Below are 23,768 nucleotides of genomic sequence, written 5' to 3'. Positions count from 1 at the left end.
GCTACAGCCATACCATCTAGCTACAGCCATACCATCTAGCTACAGCCATACCACCTAGCTACAGCCATACCATCTCGCCACAGCCATACCATCTAGCTACAGCCATACCATCTAGCTACAGCCATACCATCTAGCTACAGCCATACCATCTAGCTACAGCCATACCATCTAGCTACAGCCATACCACCTAGCTACAGCCATACCATCTCGCCACAGCCATACCATCTAGCTACAGCCATACCATCTAGCTACAGCCATACCACCTAGCTACAGCCATACCATCTCGCCACAGCCATACCATCTAGCTACAGCCATACCATCTAGCTACAGCCATACCATCTAGCTACAGCCATACCATCTAGCTACAGCCATACCATCCAGCTACAGCCATACGACTCACCTGGCTACAGCCACACAGCTCATCTCGCCGTTCTCGTCCATCTGGACCTGGGTTATCCACAGATGAAAGCTGTAGATGATGGCGGCGCTGATGAAGACGAGGGCGATGCTGAAGCCGGCCCGGCGAGGGGTGCAGTAGACCTTGACCAGGTGGGGTCGGGAGATCCGGACAAAGTTCTCGTGGGACACGAGGACAATCAGCCAGACAGACGTGAAGCTGCAGGCGTAACTCAGAAATACCGTCAGCTGGGGAACGTATATATATATATATATATATATATATATATATATATATATATATATATATGTAACTAGGGGAAGTTACCAAGAGACATAACGTGTTACAGTCTGACGTCACAGTGCAGGTGTTGGATGATGCCAAGGCGTAATATCTCGGGAAGCGATACGAAAGACGGTCTGTCAACTTTGATGTGACAGGATGCAGGTGGCTTATTAAAATCGGACTGTACGACAGAAGCGGCGTAATTAACAGTCTGATGTAACGATTAGAATCGATTACAATTACGATTACGGAAATGGATACAAGTACGACTACGATTTCAAGGGATAAATAGGGGGGGGACGGCGGAGCTCGACCCTTTTCCCCTCTTGCCTCCTTCATCGCTCGCTTAGATCAGTCAGTCTGTGGGACTATGTCAAGTCGGTTATAGAACGGGTTAGCCGTATTGTGTTAAGGAGGATTATAGACATGTGGATTCAGTTATATAAAGCCTAGTGAAGGACTGTTAGGGGTCAGTTGATTCAGACTATTATTGAGAAGCATTCCTGTTGATTTATTGTGTTATTATGAAGCATTTCTTGATTCATGTAATAAAGGATCAATAGCGAACCTGCATCTTGAGTATCTATACTGTGGTCAATGTTGTCTAGAATGAGTGGTTAAACTCGTTAACACGTGGCACTACAGGCAATTAGGTCTCATTACATGTGGCGTTGCGAGCATGGTAACTGTTGGCTCGTTACAATTGGCGTTGTCGGCAGGATAAATGTTCGCTCGTCACAATTGGCGCTGCGATCAGGATGAATTCAACTAGACTTGCCGTTTAAGGCACCTATAGTCAACCTTGTGCATAACTGTGTTTAGTGTGTGTGTGAATTCGGACATTCAGGAACTGTGAAAATTGAGGAACGAGGAAAAATTTTTCATACACACACGGTAAGAAAGAACTCTCTTTTTTTTTAGTACTTAAGGAAGAAAATGTCTACTCTGGACGAGAAGCAGACCCATATAGTGGTCCTACCCAGAGAGTCCCATATTAACAAATTTTACGGGGACGGAGATCCAACTTTAACCAACAGGTTCAGTGAAGAGGTCAAAGCGGCCTGGGCCTCGAGACATATGTCACCAGAGGAAAGATTAAGACTGCTGATGGGCAGTATAGGTGAAACGGTTAGGGCAGAGGTTAAGTGCCACGATAGGACCGTCCAATCAGATCCAGATAAGGTGCTGGATCTGATTATGGAGACCTTTGGGGAGAGACGGTCGGGAGTGCAACTGCTATCGGGATTCGTGGGCTTAAAGCAGAGAATGGCGGAGAGTGTGATGGAGTACTCACACAGGATGAACAGGGCCTTTGATTTGGTAAAGGGCAAATCACCGGACATTGATGTACGCCTACTGAGGGACCATTTCATCGAGGGGCTAGCAACCCCGATCTTAAAGAGAGAGTTGAAAGAGGAGGTCCACAAAGACCCGCAGTTGACCTTCCTTCAGGTCAGGAACTCAGCGATCCGCAGGTCCGAGGATGAGGACCAATCGAACTGTTCGGTGGACAAAGTCTCTGTGCCTGAACAGAGACAATCCCCACCCACAGGGGCCGACACGATGGAGACCATGATGGCTCAACTGTTGGCCCACCTAGAGAAGGTTGACCAACGTTTGGAGAGGTTGGAAAGCAGGTCAACAGCTGAGAATCAGGAAAAGAACGGGACAAAACAGGGACGGGTTGGACGGCCGCGTCCTGCCAAGCCATCACTCCAATGGACGGCAGACGGTCGACCAATTTGTTTGTCTTGTTCACAACCCGGACATATGGCACGGTACTGTCCGGTGAAACGATCGCCCTCTGTACGGCAGGTCAAGGCTACAGAGCGGCGAGGTAAGGACTTGGTAAACAAAATGACACAGAAACACAGTAGGGAGAAAAAGAAAGGCAAAACACAACTAATGGAAAAAATGAACTGTGAAATGAACTTGAATGTTGAAAAGTTTCAAGTGAACAATTTGTTGGTAGAGAAAAATGATGATAAGAAGAAAATTGGTAGACTTAATAAAGGAATTCAAAGTCTAACCAGGAAACTGGATAGGAAAAGTTCATGCAAATTAAAAGCACAGGAGAAATGTTCATCTTTAGAGTGTCTGTTATCGGAAGAAGTAAATAAAAATAGTGGACAACAGAACAGTGTTGGCAAACTAGAAAAATTATCAGATATTGAAAAAGAACTTCAAATTACAGCAAGGCTGGGATCCATCGAACAGCGATGGGCAGCAGAATTGGCACTCTTTGACCTAGAGATAAAGTATCGCCCGGGGCGGTCCAATGGCAATGCGGACGCCTTATCAAGGAATCCTTACGAGAGACCGGGTGATGAGGAGGAAACACTGACAGGAATATGTGAGGTCAGAGCGTCAACAGATATCCCTCATGGGGTACAAGTGATGCAAAACGGGCAGACCGGGGTGGAGCACATATCCACGGAACCCGAACATATGGACAGTAGTGATTTTAATTGCCTTAATCACCAAAAGATAAGAGATGCCCAGAGAACGGATAGTGGCTTACAACCGCTATTGAAACACGTCCAGGAACAAAAATTCCCAGGAAGAAGGGAAAGAGAACAATTTGGTCGAGAAACAAAGAAAATACTGAGTCAGTGGAACCGTCTCAGTATAAAGGATGGTGTTCTCATGCGGAGAATTCATGACCAAATTGATGGGACAATACACCAGGTGGTGGTGCCTGGACAGTTAAGAGAAGAAGTGCTAAGGTTGGCACATGACAGGGCAGGACACCAGGGTCAGGACAGGACGCACAAAATATTACGACGGAGGTGTTACTGGCCCAATATGGAAATGGAGGTCAAACGCCATTGTGAGGCTTGTGTGAGGTGTCAGCATGCGAAAATGCCAGTTGTCAAAATGAGACAGCCATCAGGACACCTACTAGCGACAAAACCACTAGAGATTGTGGCTATGGACTTTACGTCGTTGGAGCAATCATCGGATGGGACGGAACATGTGTTGGTAATGACTGATGTATTCACCAAATGGACTGTGGCGGTGCCCACACGAGATCAGACTGCCAAAACAGTGGCAAAGGTCTTAATAGAACATTGGTTCATCAAATATGGCATACCAAGACAATTACACTCTGACCAAGGAAGGGCTTTCGAGTCAGAAGTAATTAACCAACTGTGCAACCACTACGGGATCAACAAATCTAGAACAACCACATTTAATCCGAAAGGAAACGGACAGTGTGAACGGTTCAACCGCAGCATGCATGATTTGCTGCGTACGCTAGAACCTGAACAGAAAAAACGTTGGCCTGATTTTCTCCCAGAGTTGGTATATCTATACAACTGCACACCACATGCCACAACCGGCTTTTCGCCATACATGTTGCTGTTCGGACGAGAGGCTCGACTCCCTCTTGATTTGTTCCTAGGAAAAAGGGAGAGTATGACTGGCTCATACACCGCACTGGAATATGTGAATGAACATATGAGAAGAATTAGAGAAATGTACAGGGTAGTACAGGAAAGACTAGAACATGAATCTCGGCGAAGGGAACCGCCGATACAGACGAAGGACCCGCCACTCAAACTGAATGACAGGGTATTACTGCGTAGCCACCCGTTAGGCAGAAACAAAATCCACGATCTCTGGGGACAGGAGATATGGCAAGTCGTGGAGATGCCTAAAGTAGCAGGTGGCCCCTTTAAGATAAGACCCATCGATCACGCCAAACCGGATCGGTGGGCGAATATTGCTCAATTAAAGAAATATTGGAATAGGCAAGAAGAGCAGTTACACACACAGAAACCCAAGACAATTAGGGAACCGGAAGTTATAACGGAAATTCACATACCCATTCCGGAACCATATCACCATCAACAGAACAACAGCGATACGCAAGGGGAGGATACCGGCAACAATGAGGATCCCGGTCCCTCCAAAAGCAGAGAGACAGTAGACCATCAGATAAGTGGTCCGCGGAGAAGTTTGAGAAACAGAAAGAATACGAAATTTTTTGTCAGCAACCATCAATTCTTTCATGGTCGCGCTGGTATGAAAACAGACTGTTCAAAAAGTCATAAAAGTGAACTGGTGAAGGCACCAAACGAAAAAAGGTGGATGTGAATTCTAGAACTGTTTTGTGTCTGAGGAGGATGATGTAGACACATTGGATATGTGAAATGGGGATAACTGTCAATCTTATACGAATGTGACGACATTGACAGTGAGTGGAACAATGGATTTTTTTTTACGGTGGTGCGATGGACTTTGAAGGACTGCACCTGCCAAGCGTTGTTTGTGGTTGATAACACACAAAAAAAGGCAGGGGTGGATGTAACTAGGGGAAGTTACCAAGAGACATAACGTGTTACAGTCTGACGTCACAGTGCAGGTGTTGGCTGATGCCAAGGCGTAATATCTCGGGAAGCGATACGAAAGACGGTCTGTCAACTTTGATGTGACAGGATGCAGGTGGCTTATTAAAATCGGACTGTACGACAGAAGCGGCGTAATTAACAGTCTGATGTAACGATTAGAATCGATTACAATTACGATTACGGAAATGGATACAAGTACGACTACGATTTCAAGGGATAAATAGGGGGGGGACGGCGGAGCTCGACCCTTTTCCCCTCTTGCCTCCTTCATCGCTCGCTTAGATCAGTCAGTCTGTGGGACTATGTCAAGTCGGTTATAGAACGGGTTAGCCGTATTGTGTTAAGGAGGATTATAGACATGTGGATTCAGTTATATAAAGCCTAGTGAAGGACTGTTAGGGGTCAGTTGATTCAGACTATTATTGAGAAGCATTCCTGTTGATTTATTGTGTTATTATGAAGCATTTCTTGATTCATGTAATAAAGGATCAATAGCGAACCTGCATCTTGAGTATCTATACTGTGGTCAATGTTGTCTAGAATGAGTGGTTAAACTCGTTAACACGTGGCACTACAGGCAATTAGGTCTCATTACATGTGGCGTTGCGAGCATGGTAACTGTTGGCTCGTTACAATTGGCGTTGTCGGCAGGATAAATGTTCGCTCGTCACATATATATATATATATATATGCTTTTGTGTTTCTGTTTGTGACTGCGATTGTGTTTATGTGTAAAAAGAAAACATAAGGCTATCAATTTTAATAAATGTACGTACACATCTGAATTCACAAACATACGCATACTAAAACACACACCAGTAAACAAGTTAACAAACACACACCATATCTCACAAGCACGCTCTACATATGTTTCCCAACACATAATAACAGACGCGCACTAAATACTCTTTCAAGCACATGAACAATCTAACGCACAAGCTATAGCACATCAACTCGGTGGTTTTGACAATTTTGATTCAGAACAATCGTCCTGTAAAGTCTTATCGAACTAAACATCTTGCATCCAAAATCGCTTCTAAAAAAGGATCTTGCGGATTTTTAAAAAATAAAGATAACCCTTAGAAATGCATGGCATTACTTTTAAAAACCTTTTCATGATTATATAAGTTGTAAGCACTCATATATTTGTGTTAAGGACTTTTAATCTCAAACATTATTAGATTTTGGCGTAAAAATAAGACACGGTCTGACCTGAAGATTTTTACTTAACAAATAGAGTGGAACAAAATCTACATTATTCGGTGCAGAAATTGAAAACTATTGATTTTAGAGCGTAGACTGCGCACTGATTAAATCACAGACTAACACATTTTTATTTTTTAGAATGAATGGATTTCGTCAAGCGTCAAACAGAAGTAAAAAGGGGAGATAATTCCATTCATTGAAACAAGGGAGGGCAATCCATCTTTTAAATAATGGATTGTCCCAATGACGAGCTAAAAAAAGTATGAGTTCTAAAAAAGGAAAAAAGAAAGGAAACAAAATACACGGAAAACTGCCCCATTAGTTAATTGAGTTTCACGTCTCTGCTCAAGTGTTTGTGAGACACTTTTTGGAGGTAAAGATTCGTTTTCAAAGTGTGACGTAATGCCGCACTTTAAAGTTTAAATGCACTTGTGTATGTTGTAATTATGTTGGAGAGTGTGTGCATTTGTGTATTTTGTTAATTAGCAGGGAAATTACCTCGGCGAACATCCACAAATGGCTTCTTCTTCTTCTTCATTCTTAATTATTAGTGTTGAAGGGGATCGAGATTTATCTGCCAGTGGGTTTAAACTCGAGACTTTGTTCGAATTTATCAACCATGAGCTTTTTGCCGACTCGACCACGCCTCCAACACAATTAAGCGTTACGTGTCAACTGGTTATGCGCCATTGAGGCCATTGACTCCGATTTCAGCCTGCTTTTCTTTTTGGATTTGCTTCCATAGCCTTTGTCCAACCAAGAACAAACTACAATGCAGCAGTTGTTTAATTTTGGAGTTGTCTCTCCTAGAAGAGTGGCTGTCCCCAGCTAACGAGCCTCATCTGCCCAAATGGCGAAATCGCGTCCCTTTTAATTTTTCTCACTTGAAATTTAAAATATGTAAGATGAATTTATTTGTACTCATTATTAAAAAATGTTCGAGTATGTTCAAGAACTACTACAGACGACGAAATCATTAGCAGGTCTAGTGTCTGTCTGTATATTTCTGTATGTGTGTGTCTGTATGTTTATGCAAATTGTGATTGTATCTTTGTGTATGTGTCGACGTGTGTGTGTATGTGCCTGTATCAGCAAGTCTCAGTGTGTGTCTGTATGTGGTTATGTGTCGGCGTGTCTGTGTGTCTGTATGTGGGTATGCGTCACTGTATGTCTGTTGAGTATGGAACATCGAGATGAAGATACATTTAATTACGGTTAATTGGCGTGTATGGGTGTCTGTGTTTATGTGTATCTGTACGCGATCAAGGTGAAAGAGAGATTGAAGTAAAAAAAGATAGTACAGAATGAGAGAGAGAAAGAGAGTGAGAGAGAGAGAGAGAGAGAGAGAGAAGCTTTAGTAATTAGGTTTAATCAAACAAGCCCCGATCTCTCTCAGAAATCTCTATACATTTTTTTTTCATCTCGCGAGTTCCACGAAAACCGGAAGCCATAAGGGGCGCCATGGCTGCAGCTAATCTTTCAGCCAATCAAACGCCCTACTCTAGCAGTTCAAATTTCAAAAAAGTTTTTTTTTAAAAGAATTTTTCCATATCATACTTTTAAAAAAAACCGTTCATATTTAGACTTCGTGCTTGAGTGTGCTAGAGTGATCTAATGCTCATACAAAGATTTAAAAAATACCGACACTCGTTTAATGGCTTTTCTTATGTATTCTGTTCATTAACTCTTGTCATTTGCATGCTAGCGCAATTTTTTAAATACTCGCTGCTTCATCTTCGTTTTGGTTTTATTTATTATTTTAAAAATGATGAAATTTTAATGAAGAATATTTTTGTAAATGCATTTTAAAAGAAATTTTAATGTCGCTGTACTTAATTTAATATTTTTTTTGCTCCACTTATATACGTATCACAGCGGATAAAGATAAAATGGCCATTACAAAAGCCTAGTTTCTTCAACTTTTTGCTGATATTACTTAGTAAACCAAGTCTTATGTTCTGGACTTAGTAAACCAAGTCTTATGTTCTGGACTTAGTAAACCAAGTCTTATGTTCTGGACTTAGTAAACCAAGTCTTATGTTCTGGACTTAGTAAACCAAGTCTTATGTTCTGGACTTAGTAAACCAAGTCTTATGTTCTAGACTTAGTAAACCAAGTCTTATGTTCTGGACTTAGTAAACCAAGTCTCATGTTCTGGACTTAGTAAACCAAGTCTTATGTTCTGGACTTAGTAAACCAAGTCTTATGTTCTGGACTTCGAATCTCGAATCCCAGCATGTAGTTTCTGTTGATCTGATACCACACAGAGCCTATTCAGCTTTAGTGGGTTCTGTGTGGATTATATTACGGTGGTTGATTTTTCTAACAATGGCGCCTGAAACATCCGGCTTAAATACAGTGGCGAAAGTAAAAAAAATCAATTTTTAGGGCCCTCTATAGGCCTAAATAGGTTATATATATATATATATATATATATATATATATATATATATATATATATATATATATATATATATATATATATATATATATATATATATATATATATATATATAATCCCATTATTTGACTACTTAAATGAGTTTTATTGGCCACCATGTGACTATTTAAAAGTTAATTATTGGCCCTCTATTTGACTATTTATTGGAATGGTATTACTTCTCCCCTTATTCGACTAGTTAAAAGTGTTCAGGGCCCCCTATTTAATTTTATGAAGGTCTGTTCTGCAACCACATTTCGGACATTTTTTTTTTTTTCCGCAACAGCGAGGTGTTAGTGGCTGTATTTTTTCTGTACAAAACCTATATAAAAACACACACAAAAACATACATCGGAAATTCCACTGGGTTTTATTTTGGTTGGATTATGGATTTTTCTAATACCGTAAATACTAAATACCGCCTTTCAATCCTAGATCAAATAATGAAGAAAATCGGTAATAGAAAAGCCCAGACACAATGAACTCTTTAACCCCTGCATTCTCTAGATCTAGACATTTCTTACATTACCGCGATCTTAAATAAACATTTCTACTTTTAAAAATAAAGTGGAAGTCAGCCATTCTAATTTTTCTTGTATATTCCTATGCAACGTTAAGGAGAATGAAATTCCAGTGCAATTGGACTGTAAAATTTTGGGTCTGCTAAACGACTTGTCCCCTTCCCCCAACCTCTCTCTCCACATTCATGCCCCCTTTTTAAAAAAACAACATGTTTACAAAAATGTAATGAAAGCCGGGCATGTAGCTTATTTGTTTTATCTAATTAACAAAACCTAATTTACAACGGACATGTATTTATTTGGTTAAAAAAAAAATTGGGGTCCGACTTTGAGGAACAAGGTTAATTGATGTGTCCAGACAAACGTCTATGATTTGGACTTGATTACCGAGAAACCCATTAACCTTTGAACCACGAGAACGCGAAAGACAAAAGTCATCGATAGGCTCTAGGCTTATGGCAATTGTGGAAAGGCAATGGACCCAACAGAGAACAGCCACAAAAGTATTCGAAAGGCCCATTAAATATTTTTAAAAATAATGACTTTACTAAAGATTGGATGTAATTGACGATTTTAGTATTTTTTTTATAAAATAAACAATTTAAAAAAAAAGCTAACAACAATTTAATTGTGTACGTTTATCACAGACATTCAAAACATTCAAAACAAAAAATGCTGAAATAGATAATGTGGTTTTATTTTTTTAATTTTCTATTTATTAAAAAATAGTACCGCCAAAGTTTTGAGTACAAATTATTATGGGTTTTATTATGAATTGGGGTTATCAGAATATGGCTGTAGAGCCAATCGATGTTTGTCTTACGAAAGTGAAACTTCAGGTTATAACTTAGGCTACATGAAAATAAACAGAAATGTAGTCTTAAATTAAAAAAAAAATAATTATTTTATTAAGTTCTCTGGATTATTTTCAGGTCTAAGTTGTTTTTATTTTTTTTTACGCCCGCTATGATTGCAAAATCTAAAAAATAAATAATTTTTATCCATGGCAGTAATGATGATGGAATGATTCTCGTTGGGTGTGGCGAAATGTGCCCTTGTGGCAAGGCCCCGGAAAATACAGAACACGTACTCCAGGAATGTACTTTGTATAGCCAGGCACGAGTCAGACACTGGCCCCTGCCCACCCCACCCCACTCAGGGAAAAATTATATGGGGCACCTGCCAAACTGGAGACCACAGTCCGGTTTGTCCACGAAGTTGGACTTGTTGTCTGAATCCTCCACCATATACACAATTAAGAACGAAGAAGAAGAAGAAGAAGATTCTCGTCAGCTCGATCATGTCCAAACATAAATGCACATCGTCTCTACAAATCTTGAAACAAATACATATTTTGCTATATTTGCGTACACATTTCCAAATAAGTACATGTTTAGCTCCAATTGTGTACACAATTTTAAACAAACAAAATTTTCTCACTTCCTCTACACATTTTCAAAGAGATAATACATGTTCGGTCTCAATAACCTACACATTTCCAACTATCTTCTCCACAAAACTTCAATTATTTCCGGGTCATGACATTGCCTACTGCCCCTAGCAATGAGAAAATAATTAAGCGAGACGCTATTGAAGTATTAAAAGTTTAACATTTCCTTCACTAGAGAGTGCTATAGGATTCCGCCTTTCAATCCTAGATCAAATAATGAAGAAAATCGGTAATAGAAAAAGCCCAGCACAATGAACTCTTTAACCCTTACATTTTCTAGATCTAGACATATCTTACATAACCGCGTTCTTAAATAAACATTTCTACTTTAAAACATAAATAAGCAGCAGTCAGCCATTCTAATGTTTCTTATGTATTCGTACCCAACATTAAGGAGAATGAAATTCCAGTGCAATTGGACAGTAAAAATAAAGAAGTTTATGAAAAAGCCAGTTCGTTTTTCGAGAAAAAATATCGACGTGACAAGTTTTTAGAATATGTTTTATGAGATTAGGATGTCAAATTCTGATGGTTTGGGAAAAATTGGAAACTAAGTGCCCCTTTAAACTATATTCTCTTTTCTTAATTTTAGTTTTAGAAGGGATTCCCTCCAACACAATATGAAGAATTACGTGTCAACTAGTTTTTGCTCCATATAGGTCGTAGACTTTGATTTCAGCCTTCTTTTCTTTTCGGATTTACTTCCATAGCCTTTGTCCAATCAAGAACAAAATGCTGGACTAGCTAGGCTCATGACGTGCTAGACTAGCTAGACTCAAAACATGCTGGACTAGCTAGACTCAAAACATGCTGGACTAGCTAGACTCAAAACATGCTGGACTAGCTAGACTCAAAACATGCTGGACTAGCTAGACTCAAAACATGCTGGACTAGCTAGACTCAAAACATGCTGGACTAGCTAGACTCAAAACACGCTGGACTAGCTAGACTCAAAATATGCTGGACTAGCTAGACTCAAAACATGCTGGACTAGCTAGACTCAAAACATGCTGGACTAGCTAGACTCACAAAATGCTAGACTAGCAAGACTCAAAACATGCTAGACTAGCTAGACCAGTGGCGTAGCCAGGATCGTCTCTAGGGGAGGTTCCAATTTTTACCCGGGGATAAACTTTCGATTTGCACCCCCCCCCCCCCTCAAACTTTCGATTTGCACCCCCCCCCCCTCAAACTTTCGATTTGCACCCCCCCCCCCCCTCAAACTTTCGATTTGCACCCCCCTCTCATACTTTTTCTATATACCGAGGGGTCTATGGGGGGGGGGTTATGACCCCCCTAACCCCCCCTGCCTACGCTACTGAGCTAGACTCACAAAATGCTAGACTAGCTAGACTCACTTATCCGGACTATAGAAGTCTCACTGTTAAAATTAGCACAAGTAATGTGCGTGGTGCCTGTCCGGATTGTGTTTCCGCTAGCCGGATCCGCGGGGGCCGGCTAACATACCGCCATGCCAATTAGCATGAAGGTTTGCATCCCTGGCGTCTGAGCCAGCCGGCATCATTCGTCTGACGGCAATACAGAGAGTTAATCACGTGATTGACGGCTGACCACGTGACAGTGGGGATGATCACGTGACAGACGACTGACCAAGTGACAGGACTGACCACGTGATAGAGGACTGACCACGTGATAGAGGACTGACCACGTGATATAGGACTGACCACGTGACAGACGAGTGACCACGTGATAGATGACTGACCACGTGAAAAAGGATCGACCACGTGCTTGAGGGTTGACCACGTGACAGGGATAGCCACGTGACAGAGGACTGTCCACGAGACTGTTGGTCGACAACGTGGCGGACGTCAGACTACGTTAAAGCGCACGTGGCACGTGTTGGAGAGCTGACCACGTGATGGAGAGCTGACCACGTGATTGTTGGCTGAGCACGTGATGGAGAGCTGACCACGTGATTGTTGGCTGAGCACGCGATGGAGAGCTGACCACGTGATGGAGAGCTGGCTACGTGTTGGAGAGCTGACCACGTGATTGTTGGCTGAGCACGTGATGGAGAGCTGACCACGTGATGGAGAGCTGACCACGTGATTGTTGGCTGACCACGTGATTGTTGGCTGACCACGTGACTGAAGGCTGCTCAAATAATATACTATTTTAAACTTATGTACACAAGTTTTAACATGTGTTGACGAAGAAAAAAAAATCGATAAAATTAACAACTTAGTTGAAATATCGACGTTTTTTGGAATATCGTTTAAATGAATCAGTTCTCTTTCTCTTTAGCAAACCTATTTTATAAACGGACATCGTTACGTAATGATGCACCAGTACATCAGCAGGCGACTTAAATTTTCTACATCAAAAACAAACTTTACTGTTTTTTCTATTTTTAAACTCTTGGGAAAGTACAACATTACGTCACTTGTGGAAAACACCTTTCTTGTATTTTTATTTTTTTTAAATTTGAAGCAACTATTTTCTAAACAACGAAAACGTGACTTAGCGCCTACCACAACGATGTACTGTACTTTAGGTTTACCCCTGAGAGAAACTTGCAAAACTTTGTTTTCTTAGGCAAATTTGGTGACCGGAAATGGAAAGAAAAATACTTCGCGTGCGCATTTCCGTTAGATCTGGAATTAGATAAAAGTGGGTGGACTATTTTATGGAAATCGTGAGAACATGCAGGTCACGATTTGTTAATTTGTCGATGTCAGGTTTGGTATCAAAAGTTACATTTTGGGAGGTGTTGGCATTATCTAGTGACATGTAGGGAGAGGATGAGATTATATGTGACATGTTGGGTGTTATCGAGATTATATGTGACATGTTGGGTGTTATCGAGATTATATGTGACATGTTGGGTGTTATCGAGATTATATGTGACATGTTGGGTGTTATCGAGATTATAAGTGACATGTTGGGTGTTATCGAGATTATATGTGACATGTTGGGTGTTATCGAGATTATATGTGACATGTTGGGTGTTATCGAGATTATAAGTGACATGTTGGGATGCAACGAGATTAAATGACATTTCGGGTGGCATGAAGATTAAATGTGACATGTTGGTAGGCGTCGACATTATAAGGTGACATTTTCGGGAGGCAATGAGATTATATGACATTTTCGATGGCATGAAGATTATATTTGACATTTTGATTAACATGGAGATTAAAATTAATATGTTTTATAAAATTTACAAACAATATTAAAATTGAAATAAATACATAGGTCAATACTGCGACCGACACGGCATCACCAATCACAATACTTCAAACAGCAACATCACCAACGGGTCTCGATACACCCCAACATGCAGTGGCGTAGCTAGGATTGTTGGGCCCCTATGCAAAAAGTGTTAGTGGGCCCCTCAGAGGCGTAGCGACCCTTCCCGGCGACCGGGGACAAACTTTCGATTTGCACCCCCCCCCCCCCCACCCCTCAGACTTTCCATTTGCACCCCCCCCCCTCAAACTTTCGAAAAAGGGCCCCTATTTGCCTTGGGCTCCTATGCCTTACTTACGCTAGCTTTACGGTAGCTACGCCACTGCCAACATGTCACGTAATGTGTCCTAAAAGAATAAACCAGCTTCGTATAGAACCCACACGTCTATTCATTTTAAACTGGCACTTTAAAAGCCTCTATCCTACCATTACGTCTTTTTATCTATTGTTAGCTTAAATCCCCCCTTCCCCGACCCCACGAACCCATCCCCCTAACCCCAGTGACACCGACTCAACAAATGTCGGTCTGCACGCTCAATTTGGTCCTTACCCGTCACGAAACCACGTGGTTCTGTTCATCGTCTGCCAATTTGTCCTATCAGACGTCAGACAACAAAAAAATGTTTCAATAATTTAAGGTCGCCGTGATCCGGATTTGCCATGTAATCCGTGCGTTGTCAATATGTCGTGTCGGTGCTTCGATGGGTTGTAGATTTTGTGTAGGTGCTTCTAACATGGTCGAATCCACACGGTCGATGGGTGGTAGAGGTTGTCAGTGTGTTGTGTCGGTGCTTCTAGCGTAATCTATCGGTGGTGAGGTTGTCAATATGTTGTGTATGTGCTTCTAACATGGTTGTGTCTATGGACACCCTCGATGAGTTGTAGAGGTTGTCAGTGTGTTGTGTCGGTGCTTCTAACGTGTTTGAGACAATGGAACACGGTCAATGGGTGGTTAGAGGATGACCATGTGTCGTGTCGGTGCCTCTAACGGGGTTGTCGATGGTCGTGAGATTTCTGTGCCTTTTTAGAAGACTGTCCCCCAACGATTGTATGACGTTGTTTATTAAATAATTCAGCATCGTGTGTTTGTGTATCTGAATGTGAGTGTGGCGGAGGGATTATAGTGTGTATATGTGTAAGTGTTAAAGAGTATGATCTCGTTGTTTTGTGAGAGTATGTGTTTGTGCGCGACTGAAAGTGCGTGTGAAAGTAATTGTATTTGTATGAGAGAGTTTGAGTGTGTGAAACTATGTGTGTGTGGGGGGGGGGGGGTGTACCTGTGAGCTAGTATGTGTACGGGATTTTGAGTGTGTGTGTGTGTCAGTGTGTGTGTATATATATATATATAACATGACAATCGATAACCACCTCGTGTTATCTGAGAGACACGAAGCAAACACACCGGAGCTTATCAACGCTATCCCATCATGCCTGTGTTCTTATTCGTTCTTAATTACTTTCTCGTCTATACGAAGTAGGGCCCTATAGAGAAAGTCTTGTAATCGTGCAAAAAACAATCGAGATTTTTACAAATCTCGACGTTTTACATCTCACTGATACGGAAAAACATAATTTTGCAATCTTGTCCGTATGTCTGTGTGTCTGTGTGTGTGTAAACACGATAACTTAAGTACCGTTACAGCTAGTTTGATGAAATTTCATATATAAGTATTTTATCAAAATCGTAGATCCATATCAACTTTTGAGCGATTTCCGATAACCGGAAGTGGTACTTTTTCTACTTTGAATTTTTCAAAAGCCTATAACTTGAGTACTATTTCAGATAGATAAATGAAATTTCACATGTAAGTAAAAAATCTAATTCTCTTCGTTCTGTCAAATTTTGAGTAATTTCCGTTGACGGGAAGTACTAATTTACGCTATTTCCGATTTCTCAAAAACGCATCTTAATTTATAAAGTACTAATAATATTGCGCACCATTATGAACATCTTAATTCGGCGTTCGCTTGGTGTGCAATACTTTTTTCTATGAGATTCTATTTTATTTTAAAAAGTTTAAGTATTTAAAATGGATTAAAAATCATAACTATATCCCGAGTTCCCATCCCCTGGTGTTTTATATAAGAATATTCGAGAAAGTTTAGGGGAGATCACTCCCGGTTTATTTTTATATTAGTGGTGATTTCCTCCAACACAGTTGATTATCACGTGTCGACTTGTTATGCAACATGTAACGCGTTGACTCAGACTGTAGTCTCTGTACACTCATGAACAGACTACACGGCAGCAGTTGTTTGATTTTGGAGTTTTCTCACCCAGAAGGGCCGATATACTCCGACAGCTGTTGTTTGATTTTATTTGAGTTTCGTTTTCTAAAAGGGCTGATGTACTCAGATAATATTTTTTTTTTTAAGTTTCGTCTCATAGATGGTATGATGTACTAAGGCGGTAGTTGTTTGATTTTGGAATTTCCTATCCTAGAAGGACATATGTTCTCAGTCAGTAGTTGTTTGATTTTGGAATTTCCTATCCTAGAAGGGCTCATGCACCCAGACAGTAGTTGTTTAATTTTGGAATTTCATTTCCTAGAAGGGCTGATGCACCCAGATAATAATTTTTTAAAGTTTCCTCTCATAGATGGGCTGATGTACTAAGGCAGTAGTTGTTTGATTTTGGAATTTCCTATCCTAGAAGGGCTGATGTACCCAGATAATAATTTTTTTTTAAGTTTCCTCTAATAGATGGGCTGATGTTCTAAGTCAGTAGTTGTTTGATTTTGGAGTTTCCTATCCTAGAAGGGCTGATGTACTAAGTAATTTTTTTTTGGAATTTCATTTCCTAGAAGGGCTGATGCACCTAGACAGCTGATGGTTTAGGGCTAATGTACCCAGCAAACGTGTCACATTTGCCCCTCGGACATTCGGAGTTAGCAATCACGATCTCTATCGCCCGACCGCACAGTCCTATTCTGGCGTTCAAGGCGATAGAATTGTGGGTAGTTGACCTCATTGTATGAGTCGGGGTGGTCTTGAAAGCGCAGTGACCAGATGTACTCACGCACCACCTCACGTGGAGCTCACGCGCCTCATTTAACGACCAATATTTAGTAACACAAACACGCCCTAGAAAGATTTTTTTCACAAACACGCCCTAGAGAGAGTTATCAATAAAAAAGGTGGAAAGTACAGCCAACTGAAGCTTAAAGAAATTAAAGACACAAATCACATCAAGCCTTAGTGAAGTTACTCCTACACGAAGTTTTAACTAGAAAACAAAAGTAATTTTCAACTAGATAGGTTCATCTTAAAGAAGACACAAAAAACCGCATTGTCAATTAAATGAGGTTAGTGGTAATCAAATCCTCCCACACTCTAATTTGACTGCACACCTCTGATTAGTTTTTCATTCGTTTGAAATGATGAAGATACATCGGAGTTGTGCGGATAGCCTTGGGGAAAGGTAATTTCCCAATAAATAGGTGAGGGTTTCACAAGGTTTCCTTATTTTTTTTTCATTTGGGTTATTAACTTTTAATTTAAACCCTCGACAGAATGATATATATATATACATACACACACACACACACACACACACACACATATATATATATATATATATATATATATATATATATATATATATATATATATATATATATATATATATATATATATATATATATATATATATATATACATATATATGTATGCATATATATATGTACATATTTGTATATATATATATATATGTATATGTATATATATGTATCTGTATATATATATATATATATATATATATATATATATATATATATATATATATATATATATATATATATATATATATATATATATATATATATATACATGAATATGTATAGGTATATGTATGTGTGTGTGCGTGTGTGTGTGGTGTGTGCGTACTTTCTACCGATCCACCCCTTATTACATATTTACATATTTATGTTATTACTTCGCGGTTGTCTGCCCGCTTATTATTCATGCTAACGCGAGTCACTGCTGTCTATGATTGAATACAAAACAAATGACCTGATAGTTAACTCCCTTGTCAAAGAAAATGAGTTGATTTTGATTTTGGAAAAAATAGACAATTTACATTAACATTTTTGTTGGCATTAGGAAGTGCGTCATTCCTGTAACAACAGTACTTTTTAATCTCGAGTTAATAAAACAACAGCTAAATGTCTGATTTGTGTGGCATTCGGTTTTGAATTTATTTTTTTATTTTTTTTTAAATTGCGATCTGAAATGTCTTTTTTATAATATTTCAAAGGGATTTGATTTTTAAATATATTTTATTAGTGTTCTTTGTGGTTGACAATTCCATCAGTGCCCGGTTACATGAATTATGTAGAATAGCTTCAAAAACATTTTGTTGTTTTACTTTTTAAACAATTGGCTTGAAAAGCTGGTTCCAAATGGTTGTTGCCAGATAGCATTGTTTTCAACCTAAATTAAATATTTTATAACATTTGAGAAATAAGTACAAAATGACTTCCGGTTTTATTAAGATTAGAAATATTCAAACAAATAATAACTAGCAATATTGATATTTATTTAGCCAACACGTTTATTAATAGTTTGGATTAGTAGAGTCCAGTGTTTCTTCCAGATTTTTTTCTCCGGGGGGGGGGGGGGGGCACTTGAAATTTTCGGGGAGGGGGCGATAGACTTTCTTCGGGGGGGGGGGGGTGGGGGGGGGCAGACACTGTTAAAAGTATATAATTTCTATATAAATTATATAAATTTCATTTCGTTCGAGGGGGCGGTAGAATTTTTTCGGGGGAGGGGGGGGGGCTTCGCCCGCCCGAAGAGATGCATGGAAGAAACTCTGGTAGAGTTATAGCGTTGTGATGATAGGGGATGTTATATTATTCATATTAATAAACTACTAGGCTATTTACCCCATTGACCGATATCGTGTAGTTTTATCATCAACAACAAATGTTTGAAGTGCGTTTTTTTTCTGATACTTTAATTAACAAAATAATCCCAAAGGCTTATATTCAATACAAAAATATGAAAATAGATAGTTTAAACATAACTATACCTTTATCGCTTGTCATATTTTAAAAAAGATTTCAATACAAATTAGTATGATTTCATAGACTTTTGAAGCCTATTGGAGTGGTTTTAGTTTGTGTAAAGAATCTAAGGATAGGAAATGGATGTGTTCATTTGATGCATCAGTATTTGAGTATTTGTCTCAAATTTAAAGGTTTCTTGTAAAAGGGGAGATTATCAAAATGTTAAAAAAAAAGTTTCAAGGTTTTATCTTCTTAAAAATTTGTATCAAAATAATTAGAAAATTAATGTATATTATTGTCTTAACATAGTAAACTACTTGGGTATATGTAAAATTTTGTCCAAAATGGCGCGAAAATTCTGATAGCCGTAATGGACGATACTCACTAAGTCAAAACAAAGTGCTCACTTTAAGCTGTGCGGTCGCGCAGTGTTTTGTAAAACATAAATAACTATGTGAAAACATCGCAGGGTGAAGTGTACACACATTGTAGTTTGCCCATACAAACATACACACCAAAACACATACATGCTTTGGCTTTCAGAAGAGTTAAGCTCAACTGAGCTGTCACACAACTGATCTAAATACAGTTTAACTCACACATGAACTGACAAACACAACTGATCTAAGATACTGATCACGTGACCTTATTCTTGAATGAACTGATACTCAAATGACCTAACACACAAATGACCTGATAACAGTAGACTTGATATACATCTGGCCTATCACATATAACTGACCTGATATTCAACTGCACTAAGACACCGCTGACCTAACATACAGATGACCTAACTCACAAATTATCTCACACACAACTGACCTAATATACAGATGACACAGCTAACCTACCATACTACTGACCTAACAGATGACCTAAAACACAACTGATCTTACACATAGATGACCTAACACAAGTGACCTAACACATAGATGACCTAACACAACTGACCTAACACATAGATGACCTATATCATAGATGACCTAACACAACTGACCAAACACATAGATGACCTAACATACAATTGATCTAAAAAAACTGACCAAACTCACAAGTGACCAAACACACAAATGACCTCACACATAGATGACCTAACACAACGCTGACCTAACTGAACTGACCTGGCAAATACCGGCATGGTTGATGACCCTGGCGTGGACACGGAACAGCCAGACGACGAACAACACACCCAGGAACACAGCATCACCTACACACTTGGCCGCCAGGTACAGGCAGCATGACGTCACGCGCAGGTGTTTCGTCATCAGTGTCGTCACCGCCAGCGTGTTACCCAGTAGACCTGTGGTTGGAGGAAAGGGGAAAAGAAAAACAACAACAAGAGATGACGTCATCTATAAGCCACGCCCACTTTCTTTATGTGCACCCAAGCGTGAGCTACTTACACGCAGTGTTACTTCAGACTTTTTTCTCCGGGGGGGGGGTGAACATTTTTCGGGAGGGGCGGACACTAGTAAAAGTGTATGTTTACTATATAAATTCCATCTCGTTCGGGGGGGGGGGGGGGGCGGTAGATGCCTGGAAGAAACTCTGCTTACAAGCGCAGTAAGGTTGGACCTATTTGAAGAATGACCTGACCGTTGTAGAGTTAATTGCTACAATGGCGTGGCCTCCCCGTAAATTGACGTCACACCCCGCTATAAGGTCAGTGTAACGACGAGTCATTCACTACAATGACGTCGCGTTACTTAGACAACGCGTCACATAATTGGGCTCTGCTCTTTAATTACTCCCAAAACTCTCGCCAACTATTTTGATTAATCTTGAAATTTCCTCCCGGAAGATACAATTTTCTTTTTTAAAATTTAGAAAAAGATGAATCAATTTGTTGTCACAAAAATAAACGAATCGCATCTTTTTTTTATGTCGATTTCAATTTGGAGGAACCTGCGGAAAAGTGCGCTGGTGTATGTGGGGTGGGTGGGGGGAGGATGTGGGGGAGGGGGTTGTTCGGGGGGAGGTAGCAGCCTCTAATATCTCAAAGAGATTAACATAATGGAGAGAAAAAATTCACCAGAAGACAAAGTGAAGTCGATGGATTTTTTCCCTCATTTGTTTTTTTTTTCTCTTTCTTTAAACATTTTGAAACTTAAAGAACATTATTAGTTTCAAATTTTTTTTTCGATGTAAAAATAAAAGTAGCCCTCGCAGATAATATGAGACGGTGAATGTAAAGCAGATAATGTGAGGCAGATAATGCGAGGCAGATCTGGTGACAAAGTGAAGCTACTGATCATTCTTGACGTGCTTATAATGAGAGAGATTCTATACGGCTTTTCTACCACAGGGAGCGGATGTTGTTAAATCTCGGCCGGTACTAAACTTCCGGGTCTAAAATAGGATTCACCTAACACAACAAAGTAGTGATTATTTCGGCCAACGATAGAGGAAGTAAACAAAGTGCTTATATTCTCTCACATCCGGTCAAGGGTCTATATTATATATATATATATATATATATATATATATATATATATATATATATATATATATATATATATATATATATATATATATATATATATATATATATATATATATATTTGGAGATTGGAGATTTTAAAATTCTTTGTTAATTAATTAAATTCAAGTAATATATTTTTCGCTGACGAAGTTGTTTGGTCTAATTAGCATTTCATTTTTTTGTTTAAAAAAAAAATCTAATTATTATAGATTAAAAATGAAAACTTTTCCGATGTCTTTACAGATTAGCTATACAGCTCTACTTACAAAGTGTGGGATTATAATGACAGTTTTTCATCATTGTTATTACATTTATGACACTTTTTTTCATCTCTGTCACCTTAAGTCACATTTTTTTTTGTGTTGTACGCTTCAAACAAAGCTGCTATTACTAGAATAATTTTTTTATCAATAGCTTGAATGTGAGGTCCTCTTTCTGTCGCGTCGGGTTTTCAAAGAATTGTGTATGCGGTGTCCTGGAGTGGTCTATGTAGAGCGCTAGATTACTAACCCGAAGGTCTCGAGTTCGAATCCTGGACCAAGTCAGTAGACCGTCCTGAGTCCATCCAGCTCTGATGGGTACCTAACTCAAGTTAAGGAAGGTACAGGCAGCTGATAATAGAGCTGACCACAATATGCCGAGGTCACAGAAACAGGTGAACTCTACTTCACTTGTCCCATGGACCATCAGGTTCGAAAAGGTAACTTTACTTTTACTTTCACATTCAACTAACACAGATATTCCCAAAGTGGGCTGTCTCGCCTTCTTGGAGCGTTAATACAGGGAAGATTGTTGTCGCAGTTAGTGGATAGAAAAGGAAAAGGGGCTGTTAAACCTCAGAAAAAGCAATGGTCACCTTCTGGCATCAATTCAGCGTATGTTAACATAGGAAACAACCGTCACAATTAGTCACTAAATGGATGTATGCCCGAAAGCCCCAGCAACGGTTCTAAATATCAGATTCTAAGATCACATACAGGACGATTTAGGATGGAAAGAGCAGCCATTTAAATTGAATCCATTAAATGTATTTGCAGTTATGACTTACCAAATATAATGTTGAACGGTTGTAAGTATCTGAATCAAGAAACCTAAGCTCTATCTTCACCTCAATAAATATAACACTGCAAGGTTTTTTTTTTTAAATCTGAATAAAAAAAAAACCCAGACTAAATCAGACTAAATAAAATAATTTACGGATCTAAACTATACGAATCAAAAAACAAAATATACAAATAAATAAAACGTCTCATCAAATACAATAATAAACGGTTCTAAAATATATGAATAAAAACAAAAATAAAGACTAAAAATCCCCAAATAAAATAATGAACGTTTCTAAAAATATATGAATAAAAACAAAAATAGAAATGAAATAAAACTCACCAAATAAAATAATAAATGGTTCTAAAATATGAATTAACAAGGAAAAGCAAAAAATAAAAAAATAAAAAAATAATAAAAGTTTCGAAATTATACGAATGAAATATTTTAAAAAATAAAACTCACCAAATAAAATAATGAACGGTTCTAAAATTGTCTGTACCCACAAGACCCATCTGTAAGTCTGCGACTGGCTGAGGTCCCACAGTTCCACGTCCATCCCGGTACCATTCGGCTGTAGCAGGGACATGGCCAACAGAGACGAGGGGGATAGAGCCTGGACGGGCGCAGTGGGTGTGTCCATCCTGGCACCCGTCAACTCACGAGCGAAGGGGACCTCTGGCACTGAAAGATATGTAACTCATGTTTAAGTCTTGTCAAACTTAAAATTTCTTCTTCTATCGTCACAGTCAATACTAAGTCATAACATTAATCTTATTTTATATTAAGGTATGGTTGGGGGTTTTGGGAACAGTAGTTCTGACAATTTTCTTAATGTTTTGGTGGATCCTTTTTAATTTAAGTATCGCTTCCTGGGCAGATGAGGCTCAATAGCTAGAGACAGCAACTCTTCTAGGAGAGAAAACTCCAAAATCAAACAACTGCTGCCTTGTAGTTTGTTCTTGGTTGGACAAAGGCTATGGAAGCAAATCCAAAAACAAAGCAGGCTGAAATCTGAGTCAACGACCTAATATATAGCGTGAAAATGGTTTACACTAAATACTTAATTGTGTTGGAGAATATCTTACACAACGTTACAATTATCAACGAAGAAAAAGAAGTATCGTTGCTCTAGAAACCGAATTATTGACAATACAACGGAAGCATTTTATCAAAACCAAAACATAAAAACAGGCACAAATAAACCGGGAGTGATCTCCCCTAAACTTTCTCCAATATTCTTATATAAAATAACAGGGGATGGGAACTCGGGCTATAGAAATGATTTTTAATCCATTTTAAATACTTAAAGTTTTAAAAATAGAATAAAATCTCGTAGACAAATTAATTGCACACCAAGTGAACGCTA

General features: G+C 39.2%; 1 protein-coding gene across 1 annotated transcript; it reads right to left on the bottom strand.

Moving 5' to 3' along the window:
- Positions 1–396: 396 nt before the first annotated feature.
- On the bottom strand, positions 397–23,042 carry LOC131949972 (uncharacterized). The gene is made up of 3 exons (XM_059311945.1): positions 22,865–23,042; positions 19,981–20,173; positions 397–616 (listed from the first exon to the last, which is right to left on the bottom strand). The coding sequence occupies exons 1-3, from the start codon at positions 23,040–23,042 to the stop codon at positions 397–399; spliced, it is 591 nt and encodes a 196-aa protein (XP_059167928.1).
- Between the last annotated feature and the right edge of the window lie 726 nt (positions 23,043–23,768).

This window comes from Physella acuta, unplaced genomic scaffold (genome assembly GCF_028476545.2).
Source record: "Physella acuta isolate Inbredline_101_S28 unplaced genomic scaffold, ASM2847654v3 ptg000723l, whole genome shotgun sequence".
Lineage (NCBI taxonomy): Eukaryota > Metazoa > Mollusca > Gastropoda > Physidae > Physella > Physella acuta.
This window is presented reverse-complemented; position numbering and strand designations above follow the sequence as displayed.

Bases quoted from the DNA above. Each gene is read 5' to 3' on its own strand.
- LOC131949972 (XM_059311945.1), bottom strand. From the start codon at position 23,042: ATGGACACACCCACTGCGCCCGTCCAGGCTCTATCCCCCTCGTCTCTG. The intron at 20,174-22,864 runs GTGAGTTTTATT...CTCCAACCACAG, and splicing joins ACCGTTCATTATTTTATTTG to GTCTACTGGGTAACACGCTG. The intron at 617-19,980 runs GTCAGCGTTGTG...TTACGCCTGCAG, and splicing joins TGCCAGGTCAGTTCAGTTAG to CTTCACGTCTGTCTGGCTGA.